The sequence below is a fragment of the Lonchura striata genome, chromosome 3, assembly GCF_050655825.1.
Source record: "Lonchura striata isolate lonStrDom1 chromosome 3, ASM5065582v1, whole genome shotgun sequence".
NCBI lineage: Eukaryota > Metazoa > Chordata > Aves > Passeriformes > Estrildidae > Lonchura > Lonchura striata.
The window spans coordinates 84,199,309-84,221,434 of NC_140705.1; the positions used below are offsets into that span (position 1 = coordinate 84,199,309).

Consider the following 22,126-nt stretch of genomic DNA (forward strand, 5'->3'; position numbering starts at 1 on the left):
AATATGATGAGTTTTAGGTTTGGAGATATTGGAAATATGCAAAACCCTGACTGGATAGTGTCCTGATCAACCTGCTGGATTGGCCCTCATCCGGTCGTCTTAGGCCTTCTGTGGCAAAGTTAGGTTTTTGGTGGCTCTCAACTTGCCAGAGAAAGAGACAGGAGAAGTGGAAGTTAAGCTAATGTTTTCCAGTGAGACACAAGTTCAGTACAGTTTATAGGAAACACTACTAACAGCCACTGGAAGTGACTGTGACAGATTTAATCCTATCAGTTATTTTGTAGGCTCCTGTGTAATTGATTTGCATGGGTTCCACTAGAAAACACTCTGTATGTCAGACAATATTATAACATTGGGAAATTTTGGTCACTGCTTGTTCAAGAGAGTGATGTGCACTTTTAAATTCTAGCTAAATCAGAACCACATTTGACATAATTTTGTTTTTGAAAAATTATTTGGTATTAAGAATGTATTTGAAGCATATTCAGAATAACTCTTTACTGTATCTAGATGTGATTGAGTTGGGGATGGAAGATTTCAGAAAGAGATGCATTCATTTCTGATCTTTGCAACTAGATTATGAGGGGGATTTAATGTCCTTGTAGAGACCACTTTATCTTCTCAGCTTCAATTTCTTCCTCTTTGAAGGTGGCTGTCCTACAACTCTCCATAAAAAAGTTCTGGAAACATGGGCATGCTAAGAGCCAATGCAATATGATTTGTAAGTCTAACTATTGAAAAAGAACAAGCCAGGCTTTCAAGGGATCTAACCAAAGTTTTATGAAGTTCTGTAGCAGGATTATTTGGAAAAGTAAGCTTAAACCTCTGAGTGTTAGAGTAAAACAGTTTATTTTTAAATGCTTTAAAAAGAGCACTTGATTTTTAGAACTCTAAGTTATTTCACAAATTTTGTAAACAAGGTAGGTAGAATGTTTTAGAATAAAATATACTTTAAAGACATATAAAAATCTAGTTGTGTTTTTAACATTTTACAAGCTTATATGCTGATTTCCAACTTCATTTCTGCAATGTAGCTAAGTTAAATGTTTATAAATAGAATAGTATGTTCAAAGTAAATTGTGGAGAGTGTCATTGGTAATTGCAGCTTATACCTACGTTGTTTGACAGATTTGGGGGAATAAGAGAACATACAGGAGGAGCTGTGCCTGCTCTGGTTTGGGTGGTGGGATTTTTTTGCCCGGCCAGGAGATTGAATGTGATAATGACCATGGTTTACTGTGTCACAATTCTTGCTGGGTTGTCTTAACATTGTTTAAGAGTACCAATCTTCAGTCTTTTAATGGGTTCACTTTACAATATCAAGCTTGATATTCTGAAATAGCTCTAAAAGTTTCCATGTGAGCCCTCTAGGATGAACTGAATTAATAGTATATACTGCACTAATCTGTTTTTCTAAGAGTCAAAAGGCGTACAAATCTCTTTTACCCTGGAATTTTGTAATAATGATTGACTTAACATTTACAAATTATATTCATATTACTAGAGTAGATAATTAACACTATTGACAAGTATAAAACCAGTGTGGAAATGCTTGATTTACTTGTATATAATAGAGGAGTGTTCTCCAAGTTCCTGTTACAGCTTTCCTACATCTGGTTTGTATCATTCACAGTAGAAGTGGCAGATGTTGGAGGCATTTATATGAAAATTTATTCTCTTTACCTAAAGACAGAATTGAAGAACTTTTTTGACTTTATTTCATTTTAAAATTCCTCTACTAAGCGTAGAAAGAAGCTTTACCTGCTGCAATTTAAGGAAATCTAGCAGTGAGGTGCTGAATGAAACACATAATTTCTCTGAAGCAGAGGAGCATGTTTTAAGATGACAGTTTGCTACAATGCTTGTTCAGCTTCCTGGGTGTGCTTGTATCCATATGAATTTGTGTACTCTAATTTCAAAATGTTTTGAATACTGTAGACAGTAAGATCAAAGAGCTTTCCAAAAAGAGCAAGAAACTAAAAGGTTGTAATTCTTTTTATAACCACTGGGTCCCAGTTAGAGCCTTACACAGGTAAACAAAAGCAAAAAAAAAAATGGGTAGCTTAGAGCAGTTGGAGAGGGAGAATTCATATTTAGAATCTTCAGTGTAATCAAATGTTAGCTGTAAAAGCAGACCTAAGAGAATGCCAGGAGTGTACATCTTGCCACATTCTTTAGAGAGAAGAAAATATATTCAGAGATGAGAGTGGCAAAGCAAGAGGAGATTGTTTCATTCTTCCCATGCTCACCTTAAGGACTGGTTCCCACTTACTGTGTTGTAGGAAATAACCTTTCCTCTGTGCAAGCTAATTTTTCAGAGCTTTGAAAGCTTGATTGGCTTTGCTGCTTTAGCAATAGGTCACTTCTGCACTTCATTGTTCTGGGAAGTGTGGAGCATGACAGTCAGATGCTTCAGAGAGAGTTATAGGATGGCAAACGGCTGAGAGCCTCTGGGAGCAGATGTTGAACTCCAGGCCCAAAATCTGAAGTTCTTTACAATTTGGAGCCTTCTAATAAAAAAAGTGCTTTTGTTAAGTGGTTATTTTTTCCTTATCTATTCTCAGGGTTGCTCTTGTGGAAAATATCCCTGAAGGGATCAACTATTCAGACAGTGCACCATCCCATTTGTCTCTTTTCCAAGGCTGGATGAATTTGCTTAATATGGCTGAAAAGTCTGTTGACATAGTATCTTCCCAGTGGGACCTCAATCACAGTCATCCATCAGCATGCCAGGTATGTTCTAGCCTAACAAAAGAGTCGGACCTTAACAGTCTGTTCTTATTGCCAAACTTAATTTTACAGAACTAAAACCCTTCCCTGCAGCAGAACTATTTGTTTGGGTAGTCTAAAAATCATTTTCTTATGGAGATTTTCCTCCCAATACAAAAGTTTCTAAGAGCAGTGATGTGCTTGGACTAGATAACATCCAACATGTACTTCTAACACTTCCATTTTAGGAAAGACATTGTGTAACCTTAAGAAAGCTGTCAAATTGTATCTATATTAGCATATCCACCTCTTTGGTAATATTCATAAATCTATACAATAATTTTCTATTTGATGCTACTGATTAAATAAAAGGCAAGCATGTGAATTAATTCTCTATCCAAATAGATAGATAAAATTACACTTACAGAGAACAATATCATATCAGATGATTCATAGCTTTTCCAAATTAGTCTTGGGAGGAAGCAGTGTTCAAGATTTCTGCAATTAAAAACAGCATGAAAAACCATAAATCATAGTGAATAAGGCAGACATGCATGACAGTGATGCTGTGCCAATAAACTTCATTCTTGAGAGCAGTCCTCTTAGAAATATGGTTAGGAAAGGTTTCCATTTAGCATCACTTATGAAACTATGATATGGAAGAAAGGATAGGCTGAGAGTATCTTCTCTTTTCCACTAGATAGATTGTTTGCTGAAAGTAGCCACTCAGCAGACATGAAATGGTGTTAAAATGACAGCCAGGTATCTGTAAGGAATCGACTCTGTTTCACCATGGCATAAACTCTTGGCTTTCTTTTCTATTCTGTTGATGCAGTGCAGTAAAAAATGCCTTTTGGTAGATGATAGGCAAATCCTGGTATTCTAACCAACTATATTCTGCTTCTTTTGAAATAGATTGCGGCCTAGTTGAGCAGCATACATTAACTTTTCTTCAGAAAATATTTGCTGCATGTCCATTTAAAATACTGAAAATATAAGGTGAGCAGATGAATAGAAAATGTGATGCAAATCCTACATTTTAGAATGCTTCTAAATATTGGAATGTGGTTTGTGAATAAATTTATGTGGAATATCAAAATATTGACTTTTTCACAATGTAATTGTGCAACTAAGCTTTATTTAAATTTATTGCCTAAGTAGCTTCAAACCCATGTACTGTCATTCATGCAGATGAATTCAAGGAGATAGTGCCTTAGATGTTTATAGGATGTGCATGAATTGATATGTACATGAATCTTTCAAAAATATTTTGGCTGAAAAAATTCATCATGTCATTTGCTTCAAAACTGGCAGAGCCTAACAAATCCCAAACAGAGGATATAAAATAGCAAAATTTAAATTGGGATTCCAGTAGTTAAGCATAAAATCCATTTCCTTTTCCACATTCACATTGCAAAGTAAAAACTGTAAGATACCATTCAGCAGGGAAAGGAAGAAGAGATATCTAAGAAGTGGATTTGGTCTTTTGTCCTCAAATGCACAGTTAAAGCCAGAAAAATAAAACGTATTTCATAATACTCTATTCTAGCTAGCTTTTTCTGCCTGCTAATAGTCTTACAAAAATGAGTAATTACTTCTGTTTAAAGGCAATTAATATTCCAATCATTTTCTCATTTGTACAGCAGCGTGGGCAGAACAGCTGATAGATCTTTCTGTCAAGCTTGTCTATTCATGCTAAAACACTATATTGTTATTGGCCAGTCTGATTGCTAAAAAATTGCCAAGAGGCAGTGTTTCTTAGCAAGTTGCTACCCCAGAGAATGTACACAAAGCTCACTCTGTGAAAGGGAAGGGAGAAAACTTGTATTGTTACATCTGCTTTCACCACTCAGTGAAGTGGAATTTCTTAGAAGCTTCAATAACTATAATCTAGTAATTGTTTGAAGAATAAGTTAAATGCCCTCAAGTCTTTACAATTTGAGTTTGGGGAAATTTGCCCAGCATAGCAGAAGCATTATGAAAGGTAAGGGGATGAGATGCAAAACTCCCAGGTAGTAGAGTGCTTAGTGGATGAGTTCTAGTTGTTCCTTGAATGAGTCTTGTTTTTGAGAAATTAAGGACATAACCATTTTCCATATGGACCCACATCCTGCTATATAATTAGCAATTTCCATTTTATGAATATACAAGTCATATTGTAGGGCAAGGTTCTCCAGAAGAGCACTTGAACAGACATAGGTTTTAGAAGAAAAGCAGAGTTGGCTAGATGTCTTTTTCTCTATTCATTACAAGGTTTAATTACATTCTGTGTATACTTCTGTGTAGTCATATGCATAGATGCATGCGTACGTATACACACACATGTGGGCAATATACATATTGAAGAAAACTACAGCAGGAAATTCCACAACTTTGTACACACACACACACATTGTCCAAATGTACATTAGACATAGATAGCTAGATATACATTTGCATATATAAAAATGCAGGACTTCCTGCTGTATTTTTCTGTATTTTTGTTTGTGTGTACATTACCTGGTGCCCTTGAATCTTGCTTGTCTGTATTTTGTTGTTATAAATCTAAATAAACATTCATTGCCAGCTGCGCTCAGTCATCTGATATGATGAGTTTTGCTAAATTGGATTCTCTAAAGACAGACACATGATGAGACAGTGTTTCTGTTCTTCAACAGATAAAACAGTCAAATAAACAAATATTTGCTTGGCAAAATAGTGAGTTCTCTCTGTGCTGCTTTTCTCATTCAGAAGAAATCCACATATTTTGGCAAGTTTGTACTGTCATATGTGTGTTTTCAAATAGCAGGGTAGTTGTCCTGTAGCAGCACTGAAGTTTTTGTAGAATGTATGTGACTTTTCCTGTGGTAATCTATGTTTAGAGATAGTAGAGGAAAATGAATTTTTTTTTTTTTTTTTTTTTGTTTTGTTTGAGGATGACTTTTGATTTGTTTTCAGTGAAAAGACAGAGGTGAATACATGATCATGCCAGTTCACAGTTTTCACAGTTCATTTCCTCTGGGTTGTCTTATGTTTTGAAACTTTAATTTAGAATGACCTTTTAGATTTCCAGCAAGTCCTTCACAAACTTCAGTTTGTTTCTCACAGATCAGAGTCAATGCCATCATGGCTTATTGGTATTGCCATGTGTATGTTGTCCCTGGATGGATATTTGGATAAACATAAGATGATCAACGGCAGATCTGCATCTGATTTTTACAAGTATAACATAAAAAATGGATACTTCTGATTTTATTCACCAACCTACTGTGCATCTCCCATATGGCTTGGTGGGAGAAGTCCCCCATCCATCCGATACTCTGTCTCATATAAGGCAGCTGTCCAGCTTTGTAATGAATCTCTGATGAGAAGTCATGAGTCACTCACACATGCATTTCCCAAGGAGCTTAAGTGATTTGTTTGGTAGAACAAATGTTAGTTCAAGAGCTTAAGTTCCCTTCCTTGAAAATTATTTTAAAATGCAAATAAATATGAAGAGGATATTTCCAAATCTAGCAACTCCCAGTGGAAATTGGATAGGATCAGCTATAGAGATCTATAAGCTTATCTTTACATAAACATCTCTTCAGGTGGTGGTGTTTCCGTGGTACTGGCTGAGGCATGGAAAATAAATTCAGTGAAAGGAGGGTTTTTAAAATGAAAGCATATTCCTTTCCTTTGCATTAGCTGTTTAGTGAGAAGAATAGAGGGAAGCATTAAGGTTTCTTTGTTCTGTATTAAATAGCAGTTGTAAAAGTTAGGATTTCTTGATTTATTTGCTTTATTGGTTTCTGCCAGCATGATATGGTTTTTAGTGATGTTTTAGAAATATGCCCAGAGGCTTGATTTTTGGGAAAACTTGAGAAAAAATAGTAGAAATATATCTGTATAGAATCAGAAGAAAAGTCTATGAGATAACCAGACTTTTTTTTTGTGGGATTAAAAAGAGAAACATTTTCTAAACTGTAGGAATCTGTTACTGGAGAATACAATAATGCAATTTGAGAGTACTTCAGTAAATACAGCATTTTCATGTTTGTATCTCCCCATATTATTTCTAATGAGGAGCCTATGCTGACAGAGACAAGAGTAGACAAGAAAAATCAGCGAGGCTTCAATCAGCCTGCCTAGAGTCTGCCAATAAATTGGGGGAAATTTCGGGACCTTTTGTTAGTGATAACTTTGGGGTTATTTTAATTCACCAGTTTTCTGTGGCAGATACATTTGGGACTGATGTTTGAGATTTATATTGGTTTAAAGCCACCATGCAAAAAATTTTTTCTTGTCATAAATACTTACTACATTATATTTTGTCACTTTTGGTGTTTTTAAAACAGCCCAGCAAAAAGTGCAAAAGAATATTTTATCAGGATAAGCAGATTTCTGGTGGTATTATTTGTTAAAAGGCAGATTTTGCTATCAGGTAGCAGTTTCATAGCACTTGGCTGCTCCTATTTCTCAGTCCTCAAAAGCTAGGTTTATAGAAATGCTTCTGATCACTGTCACGTAGTGGTGCAGCAGCCTGGTATTGTCTCACAAAGAGAATGTGGTCTGAATGACAGCATAAGGGTTTGTATTCAATAGAAGCATTTCAAATGTTCTGACAGCAGTAACAAAACATTTCAGACCTTCTGTCCCATCTTTTTTCTTTTTCATAGAACAAACCAGTAAAATTGCAAGTAAACGTCAGAAAGTGTAGAAACTGAGTTTCCAATTAATATTAATGGAGAAGAAGTCTAGGTTCTTCAGCAGTGTGGGAAGAATTTCTAGTAACCCTATTTACTGTCGTATGTACTTGCTTTTAAAAGCTAGTTGTGAATTTTTCATAGTTTGCTTAGTAGAGCTTAAGCCTTGGGGGTATGAATGCCTGCTGAGGGATGATGCAGTGACAGGTGAGACAAAGGGAATTCTTTCCAGTTTTGTAACCAGTGTTGTTTTTATGTACCTGTTTAAACACAAATATTTGTGGTGAGATCACTCCTAGTTTTAACCATCACTATTTAGAAATGTTTTAAATGTTGAATCAGTCTGGGATTTTACCATTCATAAACATAATTGGAAAAAAAAATGCCATAATTGAATAGCTTGTGGTGTCCCTGATAGGAAAACAGATGCATTTTCAGAGGAGATGGTTTCATTGGAATGCAGGGCTACACTCCAGGCAATCTATGAACACATAGGATGGGCTGTTCAGCAGGCAGCATGGTCTGTAGGAGACAGCTGTGTTGGTTGCATCAGGGAAAACTCAGGAGGTGCTGCCAGGTTCTTTTTTGACCAAACTGTAATTAATACAGAAAGTCCAGGCTTGTTTATCAAAGCTTTTATAAATAATACATGACTATAATTTCCTGCAGGTAGAAGTGACAATAATATCCAAAAATAATTACCTATTGTAGTTATAGGAAATGCAATTAGGAGCCATCCCCTGAAGCAATTAATTTTATCAGTTTTAGACATTAACTTTCTAAGCATTTCTTTGTCAGAACAGTTAACCCATTAATTTGTATTGATAATGATAATAATTTTTCAATGAATTTATGAATGCATTTTCCATGTTTATTTCTGTATGCCAGAATTTTCTGCTGTTCTTTTAGTCAAAATCAATTTTTACAGGTAACCTAAACAAAAACAGTGTTTATCTGTCTATGTAGTAAATGGAATCAACACAGAGAACCTGAATAGCTTTTTCTACTTACATGGTATTAGTTAATATGCATAATGCAAACCTTTTAATCCTTGAATTTCTGTGCTGACTTTTGCAAAGGTGTTTCCAGTTGGGGGACCCATATGAAGCACATAAAAGGCTGTCTGAGCTCTGAGATGGCAGGAGCCTGATGCTTTGGGGTAGCTGGGGGATAGGTCAAAGCAAGGATTGGAAATTCAGCAGACAGCAGGACAGTGATGGCTGCTCCCAGATTTGGTTAGAGTGTAGCAGTGCCAGACAGTAGAACTTGTATGAAAACCCTCTTGGAGGGTACCCAGCAACACCGGTCACTGCACCTCTGCTCCCCCAGAATCAGGCTGGAGCAGCTGCATAACTCTATATGCAGCATCCATCTCCTCCACACTCCTGTCTCGTTAATTCTTACATTCTCTGTAATATCTGCTCTTCTTCTTAAAAAGACCCAACACAATCTCTGGTGTAAGAATTCAGGATTTTTTTAGGAGGTATGTAAGGGAAAGCCACTCCTTGACTTACACAGCAACTTGGGACTCGGGTGTGTGAGTTAAAATCATGGATGGTATTTCTTACATACGGAACCACCTAGTCACCTTGAGAAATGCTGAATCTGAGTAAAAGAAGCATTTAGAATTTGTTGCAAGGAAAGTTTTTGTTTTTCTGTTCTGTTAGCTAGTCTTTAATGCTTTAATTATGGCAACATTGTGTTCACTGCAAAGTTCTTTTGAGCCTTTGGGATGAGCAGGGGGCTGTACTAGGGAGTTGAGTGAGCAATGTGGCATACATTGCAAAAGTAAAACAAGCAGTAGTTCTGTTTCCATTGCAGCCTCTGGCTGACTGATATTTTTGAGGAAGCTATATTTCAGGGTGGTGGTATTTTTGTTTTGCCACATATATTCAAAATAATATATGAAAATCGAAAATAGGTCTGTACTTTAGACAGGGGAAGCACTGTGTAATGCTAAAAGCCCAGCAAGGCTCAAAGTATCAATCTGTCTAGGCAATTATAGGGCAAATTTCTAAGCCTTCCCCTCACTGATGCTAATGGGTTTTCAGTGTGTGGGGAGGGCTTTTGTCTGAGATTTTGTTGGTCCATGCTGCATTATAGCAACCCAAACTGTCCTTGGTTTAGTCAATTTTGTTGAATTGAAGGATTATTTTAAGATTCTTGGTTTGTACAGAGAATTATATAACATGTTTCTATGAAGAGCTTTATCTTCTACCTGTTTGTTTGAAAGTTGATGTGTAGCTATTGCTTTTTTGTTTAGAGTTTACCCTGGGGCAAACATTAAATTGAATCTAAAGTGAACTGTGTATGTAGGTGTCATAAGCCCAAAGTCTTTCTGTATTGGACTGCTAATTGAACATGGTGTTTGCAGTACCAGGTTAGAACAGCACCAAGGAAGTGAGCTCTGGTTGTAATTGTGGTAACAACACAGGAGTGTTACACTGGAGAGTATATTATTCACATGGTCTAGTTGGATGTTACTAATTTTTTAAAAATTTTATTTCAGATACTGAACCTAAAATTTTATCATTTACAATGCAATCAGAAGTTTTACTTCTTGTTTGTTTCTTGGATATGGAAAAACATAGTGAATTAGAATTCTATTTTTCATATAAAATTTATGTTTTGACATGTATCCAGCTCACTTTCCTTTTCTTGTTCCGTGTTAGAAATAGGGTTTAAATAGTAAAATTTTGAAGCAGCATAAAAATTAAGTGCACATAAAATGCCTATAGATCATTATTTTCATTCTTGGTATAACTCTTCTGAGGATGAGCATTCAGCTACTTGGGAATATGTTGTACTGTGATGAGAACCACTTGCACAAGTATCACTCAATATAGAAAAAATGTAATAAACTGTTTTCCTTGAGCTTTTAATACTATGTCAACAGACTGTGATTATTTAGAAGAAAGTTAATGTCAAAATATGCTTATTTAGCATAAAACCCCTGAACACTTAATTTTCTACCTGACACCTGCCACCTTGTCAATATTGCACAATCTGGGAAAAATAAGAAACATTTTTGGCCTTCAGAGCAGTATTTCTCCAAGAAAACTAATTTGAGTTGCATACCTTTTGGGTAGGTTTAATAATATCTAGGAACATAGTTACTCAGATGTTGTTTATAAAGATTTTGTTTTGCTTTTTTAATTTGTTGATATACAGTTTAATCAATTCTGTGTCTAAAAGCTTCTGCTTTCCTTTAATGTCCTCCCCAGGGTCAGCGTCTTTTTGAAAAACTGCTTGAACTGGCATCCCGAAATATTGAGATAAAGCTAGTGAGCGATAAACTGCCCGTGGAATCAAAGGTATTAAACGACTTGAAAGCAAAGGGTAAGACCAAGGTCTTTAAGTCATTCTGCCATTGGCTACTGTGTGATGCTCCTATTATTTAAAATGCAGGCTTGGATGGTGCATAAAATGCACACTGCTGCTGTTGCACTATTACCCTATAATCTGTCAGCTTTCTCTGGTTCGCAGGTGTCAGAAATCTGAAACCGTTACTGTAGCTAATGTTTGCAGTTCACAAGTGAATAAAAATTGCATTAGAGAGGTGTTTAAATTGCCTGTAGCCATTTAATAGTAGGCAATATAACCTGAGAGTCTGGGCTAATACCTTGTGGGACAAGATACTTTTCCTTTTTTGAGCAACAGCAAAGTAAATTAATAAAACAACATGTGTATGGTACTGATGATCCTGAAGCACAGGAAAATAGACCATTGGTCAGATTTAACCAGCTGACAAGGTTCTTTGTGATATGTGTATTTCTTTGGTCTCCGCTTTCCTAATTGCTATTCTGAGGCTCAAAAGTCCCTATCCAAAGAGGGATTGCACATTGGCACTACATGAATGGACTTGTTTTATGTAAAACTGTGTGGAAAAATAGTAAAGAGAATGTAAGAATTGCTGGAAGAAATTAATCTCTCTTAGGATTTCCAGCAATCTCATACACATTTCTCCTCTTAGTTATCTATATCTGATAAAAGCATGATTTTAAGGGTAAGGTACGCTTTTCAAAGATCAAAAAGACCTTACATGTTTTGATGGTGATCATTTTTGACAAAGATACCTTTATGGATCACAAAGGAAACTCTAAAAAATTTAATTAGGCAAAGGAGTTGTTATGTATTGAAGCACCCTAAAAACAGCATGACTGTTCATGGTGAAGAATATAAACACCATGGTGAAGAATAAGCACCCTCTTCCCAGAAACATCAATCTATATTTGTTTCAATTCCTTCTAATCTCCTCACTGCACAAGTAAAAGAATGTTACTAATGGAAGTCCTTATCCCTGAGGGAGATTGGCTTTTAATCAAGTTTGACATGTTATTTAAATTTAATAAACTTAAATTTAATGAAAAAAATAATAACTATAGATTCTCATAATTTCATGACACTACCTATTCCAGGGATTTGATGATTTCTGCTACATAACCAAAAGACATATTGATCCTTTTATATCTAGTAAGAATATGTAAAATACTTTGTAGATATATGTGGAGTGTCTTTTTCTGATGTGCTCAAAAATAATAGGTATTTCAACATCAATGTCAGTGAAATTAACTTTTGAAAAGTTGTTTCTTTTCCCTGTGATTCTAATATCCCAAATTCCTATGAGTCAGAGAATAGGAAAGGTAGGCCTGTGCATTCATATCAATGTACTGGCAACTGATATTTTAAGTATCTTTTGTTAAAAATACCCAATACCAAAAATTATCCTCTTTCAAGAAAAGATGAGGGGAAATTTTTAGCTAGAAAAGGAGGAGAAATGTTTAACACTTCCTTTTATTTACGTGGGAATTAATCTAACCTGTGAGCTTAAAAAAAAAAAAAACAGAACACAGGCTTTTACATTTTACTATCTTCCGTTTCCCTTATGCCTTTTCTAGATTTCTGAGACAGGAAATCTTACAGTATTTAAATGAAATGATCAATATATTTGTGCTCTAAGCTACAAAAAAAAAATTGGAGAAAGTTGTTAGTAGTTCTTGAGTTTTGTTGTCATCATCGTTGACATCAGGTGCCCTGAAATTGTATATATCATTGTGTACTATCAGCCTTTCTCAAACATCAATATTACAACAATTTTCTCACTATGGTTTTTTTTTCTCACTCCATGTTTTGGTCTGCTAATTTCTGCACTGATATTTTTATTAGAATGTCTTGATTATGGCAAGATGATTGCCAGGTCTGTTGCAATTCTTTCACTCATTTAGGTTTGTTGTTTGGTTTTTATCTCCATGGAAGTTAGATAAATCTTTCTTTGGTTTTGCATTCCTGAAAAGAAATAAATTAGTTTTAAATTCAGTCAGATTCAGTTGTCTTAATTTTATGTTGAAATGAGTAGACCTTGTATGAGCAGTTTATGGTATGTCCTGTTTGTGTCAACTAGAAGCCAAGCATGAGGCTAGTTTAAAAGAACCCAGATACCATTAATCTTTCTTATGCTATCCTGGAAAACCTATCTACTAAAATTATTAATCTTTTTGCTTGTGAGGGGCTGGCCATCTACATCCTCTGAAATCTGTCATAACTGATCATTGAAAGGGAACTGTGCATTATCACTTGGACTTATATCCATGAAGACAACTAATTATTTTTTTCCTGCAACTGGTCAGATTTGTCTTTAAAATATGCCATGCACCCTTTTTAACAGATGCATTCCTCTCTTGGTGAAGAAAGCATTAAACAAATCAGTAGTTCAGCCAAGTTATGAAGCTTCTCAGTATGGAGAACCAGAATATATTTGTCTGAGCAGACCAAAATCCCCACTTGTGGTGTCAGTCTGAATTAGGCAGCAGAGAGACCAAGCACTACTCTGAGGTTCGTCACCTGATAAACGACTCTGAGACTCTGATTGATCCTAAGCAGCAAACCCGCTTGGCACCCAAGCCATAGTAGTATGGACCGAAAGCACATACACAGCCAGTGGGACTCTGGGAATTTCATGGCTTTCTGAGTCTGCCTTCACCTTGCTAGGTGAGCATAGGTTTGGCTCTTCTTTCCAAGGCAGATTGTATGCACGAGTCAGACTGTCTCCAAGCTGTGCTGCTGAATATGAGAGAGAATTGCTATTGTATGAAGAGAGAGGAAGAGTCTTGCCTTTCTTTTCAGCAGACCAAGTTATCAGAACCCCTGGGCTGTGCCCTCATGTGGTGCAGACTGATTTCTAAGTTCAGGACAAGGGATAATTTGCCTGTTGGCCATGAGTGTACCTGTTAATGTATTGCCCAGGAACCATAAGGGAATCTTCAGGCAGTATGCCCTGTCTGCTTTAAGTAGCCTCAAAAAAGTAGAATCAATTTAAACACATGGGATTCCTTGAAGATCAGTACTTGGTTATCCATGTTTTCATGCAGTTTTGGCTTTTTTGTACAAGGAACCATGGTAGGCTCCTATACTGCTGCATCTTAACACAGATATTGAGACTATTTCTGCCAGACAGATTATTGCAGTACATCTTTCCTTTTTCTAAACAGGCATGCATTGAGTCCCCTTGCCTCTTCTCCCCATTTCTGAAGAACTGTAGAAAGCTGTTTTTATAGATCTTTTCCATCACAACAATGCATCCTACCTAGAGTCCTCTCCACACATCCTTCCTCTGCTGCAGTTGTCCTTATTGATTAATAGAGGAGAAGGTTGAAATCTGACTTCAAATGTGAGCTGATGGGGTAAGATAAAACATATCTTACGTAGACTGGGGAGCAGAACTGAACTGATGTGGAATAAAATAAAGTTAGTAATTCACAGTTGCAATGCCAGTGCAGACATCTGAGCTAGCTGTGAACCTGCAGGTTTATCATCACTCCAGTAACCTGTTTTTAGCCTTTCTATGCTATCCTTACTTACTTGAGGTAGCTGTAAAGAAGGGGAGCTTGATTACAGGAGTCCAGAGGCTGAAGTGTGGAACATGGATTGATTTATTGTGCTAACACATACCACACTCTGTCAGCTGTGGTGACAGGATTCTCTGGCTGCTGAGATAATGTACATTTACCAATAGTTGCTGGACGGTGGGAGTGTTATTTAGTTGCAAAACTAAGCATGCAAAAATGAGGAAATACTAATCCCACAGTAAACTTTAATTATACTATCTGTATTTTGCACAGAATACCTGGCTGGTAGTTGTTGTAATATTACCGTATTAATCAGAGGGTTTCCCCTTATATTGAATGAGGATACATCAAACATTTCATGCCTAAGGCAGTTGATATTCATTCAGGGGATATTATTTCTGCTGGTAATGGCTAGAATCTTTTCTTATCTTCATATTTAATGTATGTCTCTAGGCTTTCTTCATTGCACATCTGCCAGATCCTGTACTGAATGCAGAATGATTAATTTCCTCATAGGCCTTTCTGTGCTGTTTCTCACTGTGGTATCTGAGTGCTCTGCAAATACAGTATTAATGAATTTCTTTTTACAACATCCCTGTTACATGAGGTTTCTTGCTTTTTCTATCTCTTGGGGACAACCAGTGATTATTAATGGCTACACAGGTACCAGTCACAATTAAAATTTTAAAAAGCATACTAGTAATTAAAAAAATAATCACATGTAACTTTTCCCAGCTCACATTGTCAAAATTATTACTAAACAGACTAAACAGACTAAAAATATTATATTTTTATAGGACATATGTATATCCATACTGTGCATATCTGTATATGACTGTCTTGTGAAAGATAAGTCTGTCTTTAGACAAAATTTGGCTCATTGTGTAAACAAACATGTTCTTTATCCTCTTTGTACTGTGACAGTAGCTTATTAATGCTTGTTTTCATGGTTATTGTTTTAGCTTTCCTCAGCTGTGGCTCAGTCTACTAGACTGAAATGTTTCTTGTAACCCCCCCGCTTCCTTTCACATAATTATGTACCAGTTTTTGTTCATCAGTAACATTTGAATAGCACTGTCTCCAATTAGCAGGTGGTTGTATTATTTCTCACGAGTTACAGAATCTAAATCCCGTACTAATTACTATCTTATTTTAGTTGACAGTGTTCATGCTTTTCAAGACATACCAATGGATTTTCCTTCTTCAGTTTCCATTGCTTCCTTTCTTTTCTATTTATTTTTTTTCTCCAGTACTCCTTTTCATGAAGCATTTTTCATATATTTGCAAGGATTATTTTTTCTTTTGTCAGTGGTGGCTGAGGCAAATAAGAGGAGTCTGTTCATGTCACAGTGATCTTAGGAAAAAATATCATCTAAGTCAACTAACCACTTTTGTGTATTAGCAAGAAAAACAGTGAATAATAGAAAGTCATTGCCATAGGGCAGGATCCAATCACTAGATCACATGTGCAGCTGTTATTCACTGAGCATTTCATTCACATTTGCCCAGGATTACAGTCTTTCCTAACCAGATACAACCAAAACAAAGAAACCAAAAAATTATATTGTTTCAGGATGACAATTAAATGAGTAGCTAGTAAAGCTCTGGATTTTTTTATGCACTCAGTTATGCCCTTTAGGTTACAAATACTAATTTAGAGCTGGAATGCTTGTGGGGCATGAGCTTTTATGGTTGACCACAATCATGTTTCTCTTTCCCTGTCTTCTTGTAGGGAAGGGAAGATATAAATTTTAACATACTGTAGAAGAACTGAAAGACATTTGTTATGTCACAGAAAAGATGGACATCATCTGGGAATGTCAGAACAATTTTTTCTTATTAAATAAACTGAGTTTGGTGCTTTTTTGTACTAAAACCTTTGTATACTGCAAGCCCTAGGAATGTGAAATTGATCATTCAGAAGAAACTGACATTTTTTTCTGGAAAAAATAAAGCTATAAGACTAAGGGGGAGCATTTCCTGATAAGTTTTTTTGGGCCTAAAACTGTTTAGGGTTTGGGTGACTGAAGTTTTTTGGGAGTCGTTGCTAGGGTAAATCATTATATTAAGCCCAGAATACTTGGCTTCAGTATTATTAAAAAAAATGTTCAAAATATGGGGCAGTGGTCTGTAAAGAGATTACACAAGAGCTATCACTGGCAATTTTAAGAATAAAGTAGACAAGCCTCTGTGAGGAATGGCCTCATAGCTCTGGTGCATGGGAAAGGTCTAGATTGATTTCAAAGCTGGGTTTAATAATTCTGTAATGATTTGGAAGGAGAACATAAACTTACGTGCTTAAGAACATTTATTTCAAGATAAGATGGAATATTTTTTCAGTAAGAACAATCGTTCCCTGGAAGAACCTTCCTTAGGGTCATGGTGGAGTCTCCATCCCTGGATGTTTGCAAGATGTTACTGGACAGGGTGCTGAATAATCTCATATAGGCTTCCTTTCTCCACAAAAAACTGGGTCAGATGATCTTCTGAGGGCTATTTTAACCTGTGATTTTCTGATTCTCATTAAGTCTTTCATTTCCTCTTCATGTGAAGATAATGTAGGGAATCAATGTAAATACTCTGCAAAGAGTAAGAAGAAAGTACATTCTGTTCATATAATGGGAAGGTGGAATCCTGAAGGTGGATCCGGAGATTTCTGCCTGTCCAGATGGCCAGTTTTTGTACAATGTCGCATAAGAATAATGTTATCTGATGCATGTTCTATTGGAGCATGAAGAGGGCTCCTGACAGCTGATGTTCAGGGGATGGTTTTACATAAGGCTTTAAATGGATCTGTAGCTCCATTGCTTTCTTCCTGCATTTCCTAGGCTGCATTCTCCAAGAATGTGTGTAATGGAAGGATGTTAAGATGGAGGAAGTTCCTGCAGCAATACCAAAACCAGAATATTTTTTCCCCTATGATTTTTCATGAAGAAGTAAGCAGGATTTTTTTGAGGGGTGAGACTTCCTGAAGAAAGCAAGTAATTTGGATATGAGTTTCATAGAGTTAAATAAAGATGCATATGAACAGAGGGCAAGAAATCTCTTCCATTCCTTTCAAATCATAAATATTGATATTTTTCTAAAACTCTAAGTCACACTTGAAAATACGAGAGTGTACAAAAGGCAGCTAATAAAAATTCCCCTGACAACACCTTTGACATCTGATTTTAAAATTAATTTTTATATTTTGATTTATTATGAATCATGCCTTTTTCAGTTTTTATTATTAATTTAAACAACTTGGGTACCACAAATGAGTAGACGCATGATTTGATTTATCTTTTATTAGTTGCTGTGGGAGAATGTTTCCTGATATTTTCTCAAAAACTTTAAGCTTGTGATAAGCAATCTTAAAGCCAGTTATCAGATGGAAGATCTCATAAGGTTCTTTGCCTCTTAGTATGCATAGTAACTTTGACAGAGTTCTATGTAGTGAGAATTACCAAGCTCAATTTCCAAAGCTAGCTGCATCCCATCTTAAAGGAAAGTAGCAGGTACTAGTTCTGCATCAGAGATTCAAGCATTCATACCTAACATGCAGAAAGTAGGTTTGTTTTTCGAGAAACATTCTTCTGTTTAGGCACTTAAACTGTCTTACCTCAGTTTATGTTGCACAATGATGCACACATCCACAAACATCTTGATCACGAGGGAATGTTCAGCACTGGTTTTATGCCTAAATCCCATGAGAACTCATATGTAGCATTTCTTATTTGTTTCACTTGGGGAGCTGAGTCCTGCAATGTGAAATAAGCCACATCCAACCTTATGAAACATGACTGAAAAGTGCAGGTGGGGACTTTTTTTTTTTACTTCTGTGTCAATAACTAAATGTCTTCAACACAGAACATATGCCTGAGTTGCAGAAGATGATATTGAAATTCTTGCTCTGTGTGAAAATTTCTAAACTGCCAGTTTTTACCTTATATCTGTCTACCTTTCCAGGCACCTGAGAGAAAGCAAATCACTTAAACTAGTATTGAACACCTTCAACGTCTCAAAACTGAGCTTGTAATCACAAAGATTTAGGAAGAGCAGAAGGTGTTTTGTAGTGGTGCTCCTTTGGTCCTTCCTATTTGAGTTCTAACAGTTTGCAGAAAATCTTTTAATCTGTTTGGATTTAAAGATGGCTGTAGTAGTCACACATTCTTTTGGGGTAGAAGAAACCTAGCTTCCAGTCCCTACTCTGCTTCTGCTCCTTCTATGGTCTCCAGATATATTTTGAAAGAAATGTCTTACCCTTAATAGTAACAGAATTGATTTAAGGTTCTGATTGTAGGACAGAATTTTGAAACCTCATTGGAGAATCCATTCTTCTGTGCAATCCCAAATGAGGAACTGGCATAAACAACATGTTTTCCAACAGCATTGCCTGCTGCCTAGTTTGGATGTCTTTTAGCACAAAAAATGCAATAAACTAGTGATAATCTGGTTTTTATAAAAAATTCTACAGGAAACTAGATGCCTAATCTGGGAATTAAACTTCTTATAGATACAGAAATATCCTCATTTTAGACACCATAATAGTTCATAATATGAACAGCTTACTTTCTCCTTTGAGCCTGAAGCACACTAACTTTAAAAATATTCAGGCATAGACTGACTTACAGAATTCTCTAGCAGGAGAGATTTAAGAGTATGAGGCTGTCACATCCACACACAGCCAATAGAGGGAAAAAACAAAACAAAACAAAACAAAACACAGTTCACAATACTTTACATTCTGAAGGCGTCCAGGGCCTTGGGTTGTACTGGCTTGTTTTGCAAAGAGGAAGGGGAAAAAGGTTCACTTAAGCCAAAAATACTGTCTTTTAGAGCCAGATATGTAAGCAATAAATTCTGATTCCAAGTTCAGCAGCTTCTCTGTAGACTTAGAAATGTATACCTTTGCTGAGAGAAATGGCTGTGTACCCAAAGACAGTACCCTCTCATTGGTAACATGTTCTTTGGCATTATAAAATACCAGTTGTGCTTTCCACTATCTGTAGTCACCATTTTAAAGGTGCATAGGTAAATAATTACACATTCATTTAATTAGTTTTCTTCTTTAATCATGGACAGATGTACTGTGAGGTATATTTTTTAGCAAGAAATGCACTATGAGGCATATTTAAGATGTTAGGTGTTCAGTAGAAAAAATACCATAATTCTTCTGATTTGAAATATGTAATGGGAAAGGTCTTGCATGGCAGATTGGTCAGTATTTTAGTACATAATTTCAGTTTGCAAATACTGCGCTCTGGTACTAAGGTGTGTGTATTCATGGATTTGGCAGCAGTGGGCACTTTCGTATTTAATAAGCTCTAGCACAACTATGAACATTTGTAATCCAGCTATTTTGTGAACAAAGTGCTCTTGTCAGGTAGGATCTAGTAAGGTCCAACATAGCAGCTTGTGCCACAGGGATCATCTTCAAATCTTGCTTGGTGGTTTACATGCTGGAATGGATTCATCCCGTATGGCATTAGCTGCTTGGAATTGCTGACACTTTAGCACAGAGGAACCAGTAACGGATGGCATTAGCAGAAATTAGTTGTGACATTTTTAAAACATATGGATAGTGTGCAAGTTCCTACCTACAGCTACTGAAAGAGTTGGTAAGAGCTGCCAGGGCCATCTGAGCTCAGAAATCATTCATTAGGTAGCTGTGTTCCCTTTGCAGAAATTTTGGCATCCCATGCTTTCGCTTGTATGCAAAAACACTAATGTTATCTCATCCTGCAAAGACATGAAGGCTAATGGTCCTAAAAGGGGTTCAAGGAAAACAATTTAATTTCTGTCAATTTTGGTTTGTCCATTCATGTGATTTTCACATACTTAATATTCACTGGAAGCCTGACAGTTTTCTTAGAATTGTACCTTGGTCAGTCAAAGCGGTGCTGCTGGTATGATTTGGTATATTTTTGATTGCTACTGGTTTGCAAGCAGGCTCCAGCCTTCTCAGCAGGGCTGAGTGTTTTGTCTCTTACCTTGTTCAACTTCTGTATCTGTAAACTGAAGTGTAACTTCAAACCTGGACAGCTCTGAGAAGACCATCACCTGAAGTGACATGACACAGACACTTGTATTATGTTTTTTTTAGCTCCTTCATTGCTATCTCAATTTCTGCTTCAAACCTGATTAAATACTGTGCGCTCAAAGTTATATAAGAAGCATTAACAAATGCCCAAACCCAACTGGCACTCTGACCAACACGACTTGGTTTTCATTTGGCGAACACTTTGGAAAGGTTACTCAGCTTGGGTTATTGTGTACAGCACAACTGTAGAATAAAGTAAACCTATGCAACCAAATCTTGCTGGTTTATACAACATTAGTTACCAAGCATGATCCTTGTAACAAGGATTTGCCACTATGATACTGATCTTTGTGATAATCTCCTATAGCAATTTTCAAATTAACCTTCGTTTCTGAAGCACTTTGGTATGTTATGATTTTTTACACAGCGTAGTGGTTGGAAAGGAAATTACATTAAGATCCTTCTGAAGTGATTCAACCGGACACAAAGTTCTCAAAGTGATATCTCTTTGTTACTCTCCATCTTTTCCATCTCTTTCTGCATGTCCTTACAGAGCAATTGTCTCTAATGTTTATCCTTGAGAATAGAGTGATTTCAGCCCCTTTTCTATCCTTTGGACAAAATATTAACTTTCTACTGTGTGTAAGTACGTAGTATAGAAATTGACAGTCATTTCAGTGACTCAAAGTAAAGCAGGTCCCCGCTCTTGAAGCTTTTAATCTCAGTAGTCTTGTTAGCATTAAAATGATGGACAAAAGTGCCAGCAGTTACAGGACTACATAATAAGCTTCAAAATCACTACAAAAGAACATTGTGATAATTGCAATGAGAAACTTTCAAAAATAACAGTTCCTAAGCAAAGGACCGCAGAGCAGCTATTCTCAGCCATAAGACTGAGAAGGATTTTAACCAAGTCCATTATTTGATATTAGAACTTGAAGTGTCTGTGCTGCCTTCTGGTCTTGCATTTATAGAGATCCCAGTAGTCAACTGCAAACAGTCCAGTTAACAGCCTCTGTCCTGTCCACTACTGCCATCCCAACTGAGCTGGTTCATCTCTGTCTCTTATTGTCTTCAAGCTAATTCTGTTGTCCTTTGTGGTCTGGAGTAGAAAAAGAAGTCCTGCAGACCTGTTATCCACCAGTTCAAAATGTCACAGGGGAGAAATATGCCTATATTCCTGTCCTTCACAGGCAGTTATGATATTTACTAGAGGAATGAAACAATATTTGTGGTCTAGTACCTCTGTGGTGCTAAAATCCTCTGTGATTTCAGTGTGTAGTTACTTTTATTGACTGTATATTGTGCGTGTTCTTCACCCAGATAATAAGTTGTGGAGTTGTGACTTTTGTTTTGCTTTTGTACATTTCAAGTAGAAGTAGGATGTTTGGAAGAAAGTCAATCCATGTTAAAAATCTGCTAACTGAAAAGCTATTGATCTGTATTCCCTAGGTATTTCCTCAAATCAATGCATTTTTTTAATTGATACACCTTTTGTTTTTTCTCAGTCCACTGTCTGGATTTTTCTGATTTGGACATCAGGGAACATCTGTTTTTCTCTTTAAAATTCCTCCATTTAAATGAATGAAGTATCTGGGTAACCATACCGGAATAATGAAACCCTCAAAAATGCATCTGACAGACCTGTTAGAATAATAGTAAATTAAGTGTGAGACTCTTCAGTCTGCTACAGCAGAGCTGCAGTGTCTACTGTACATGCTTACTTTAATAAAAGAAGAGGGTGTAGGAGTGTCTTGTTCTTTCAAGAACCTTAGATTCATGGTAATAAAAAGCTCAGTTTCAGTTGATATTTGGACTAAGAAATCAAGAAGAAATTCTCAGAGTCCTAAATTGCAACAACCATCAGAAATCTATGTTAATTTTGA

The 22,126-nt window shown here is 36.3% G+C and overlaps 1 protein-coding gene across 3 annotated transcripts in view; it reads left to right on the forward strand.

Moving 5' to 3' along the window:
* Positions 1-22,126, forward strand: part of PLD5 (phospholipase D family member 5) — a 177,590-nt gene that overhangs the window by 105,895 nt on the left and 49,569 nt on the right. For all 3 annotated transcript variants that reach the window (XM_021550467.3, XM_021550469.3, XM_021550468.3), the window contains 2 exons: positions 2,565-2,733; positions 10,598-10,712. In XM_021550467.3, coding sequence (XP_021406142.2) covers positions 2,565-2,733; positions 10,598-10,712 — 284 coding nt within the window. The remainder of the gene's footprint in view (positions 1-2,564; positions 2,734-10,597; positions 10,713-22,126) is intronic.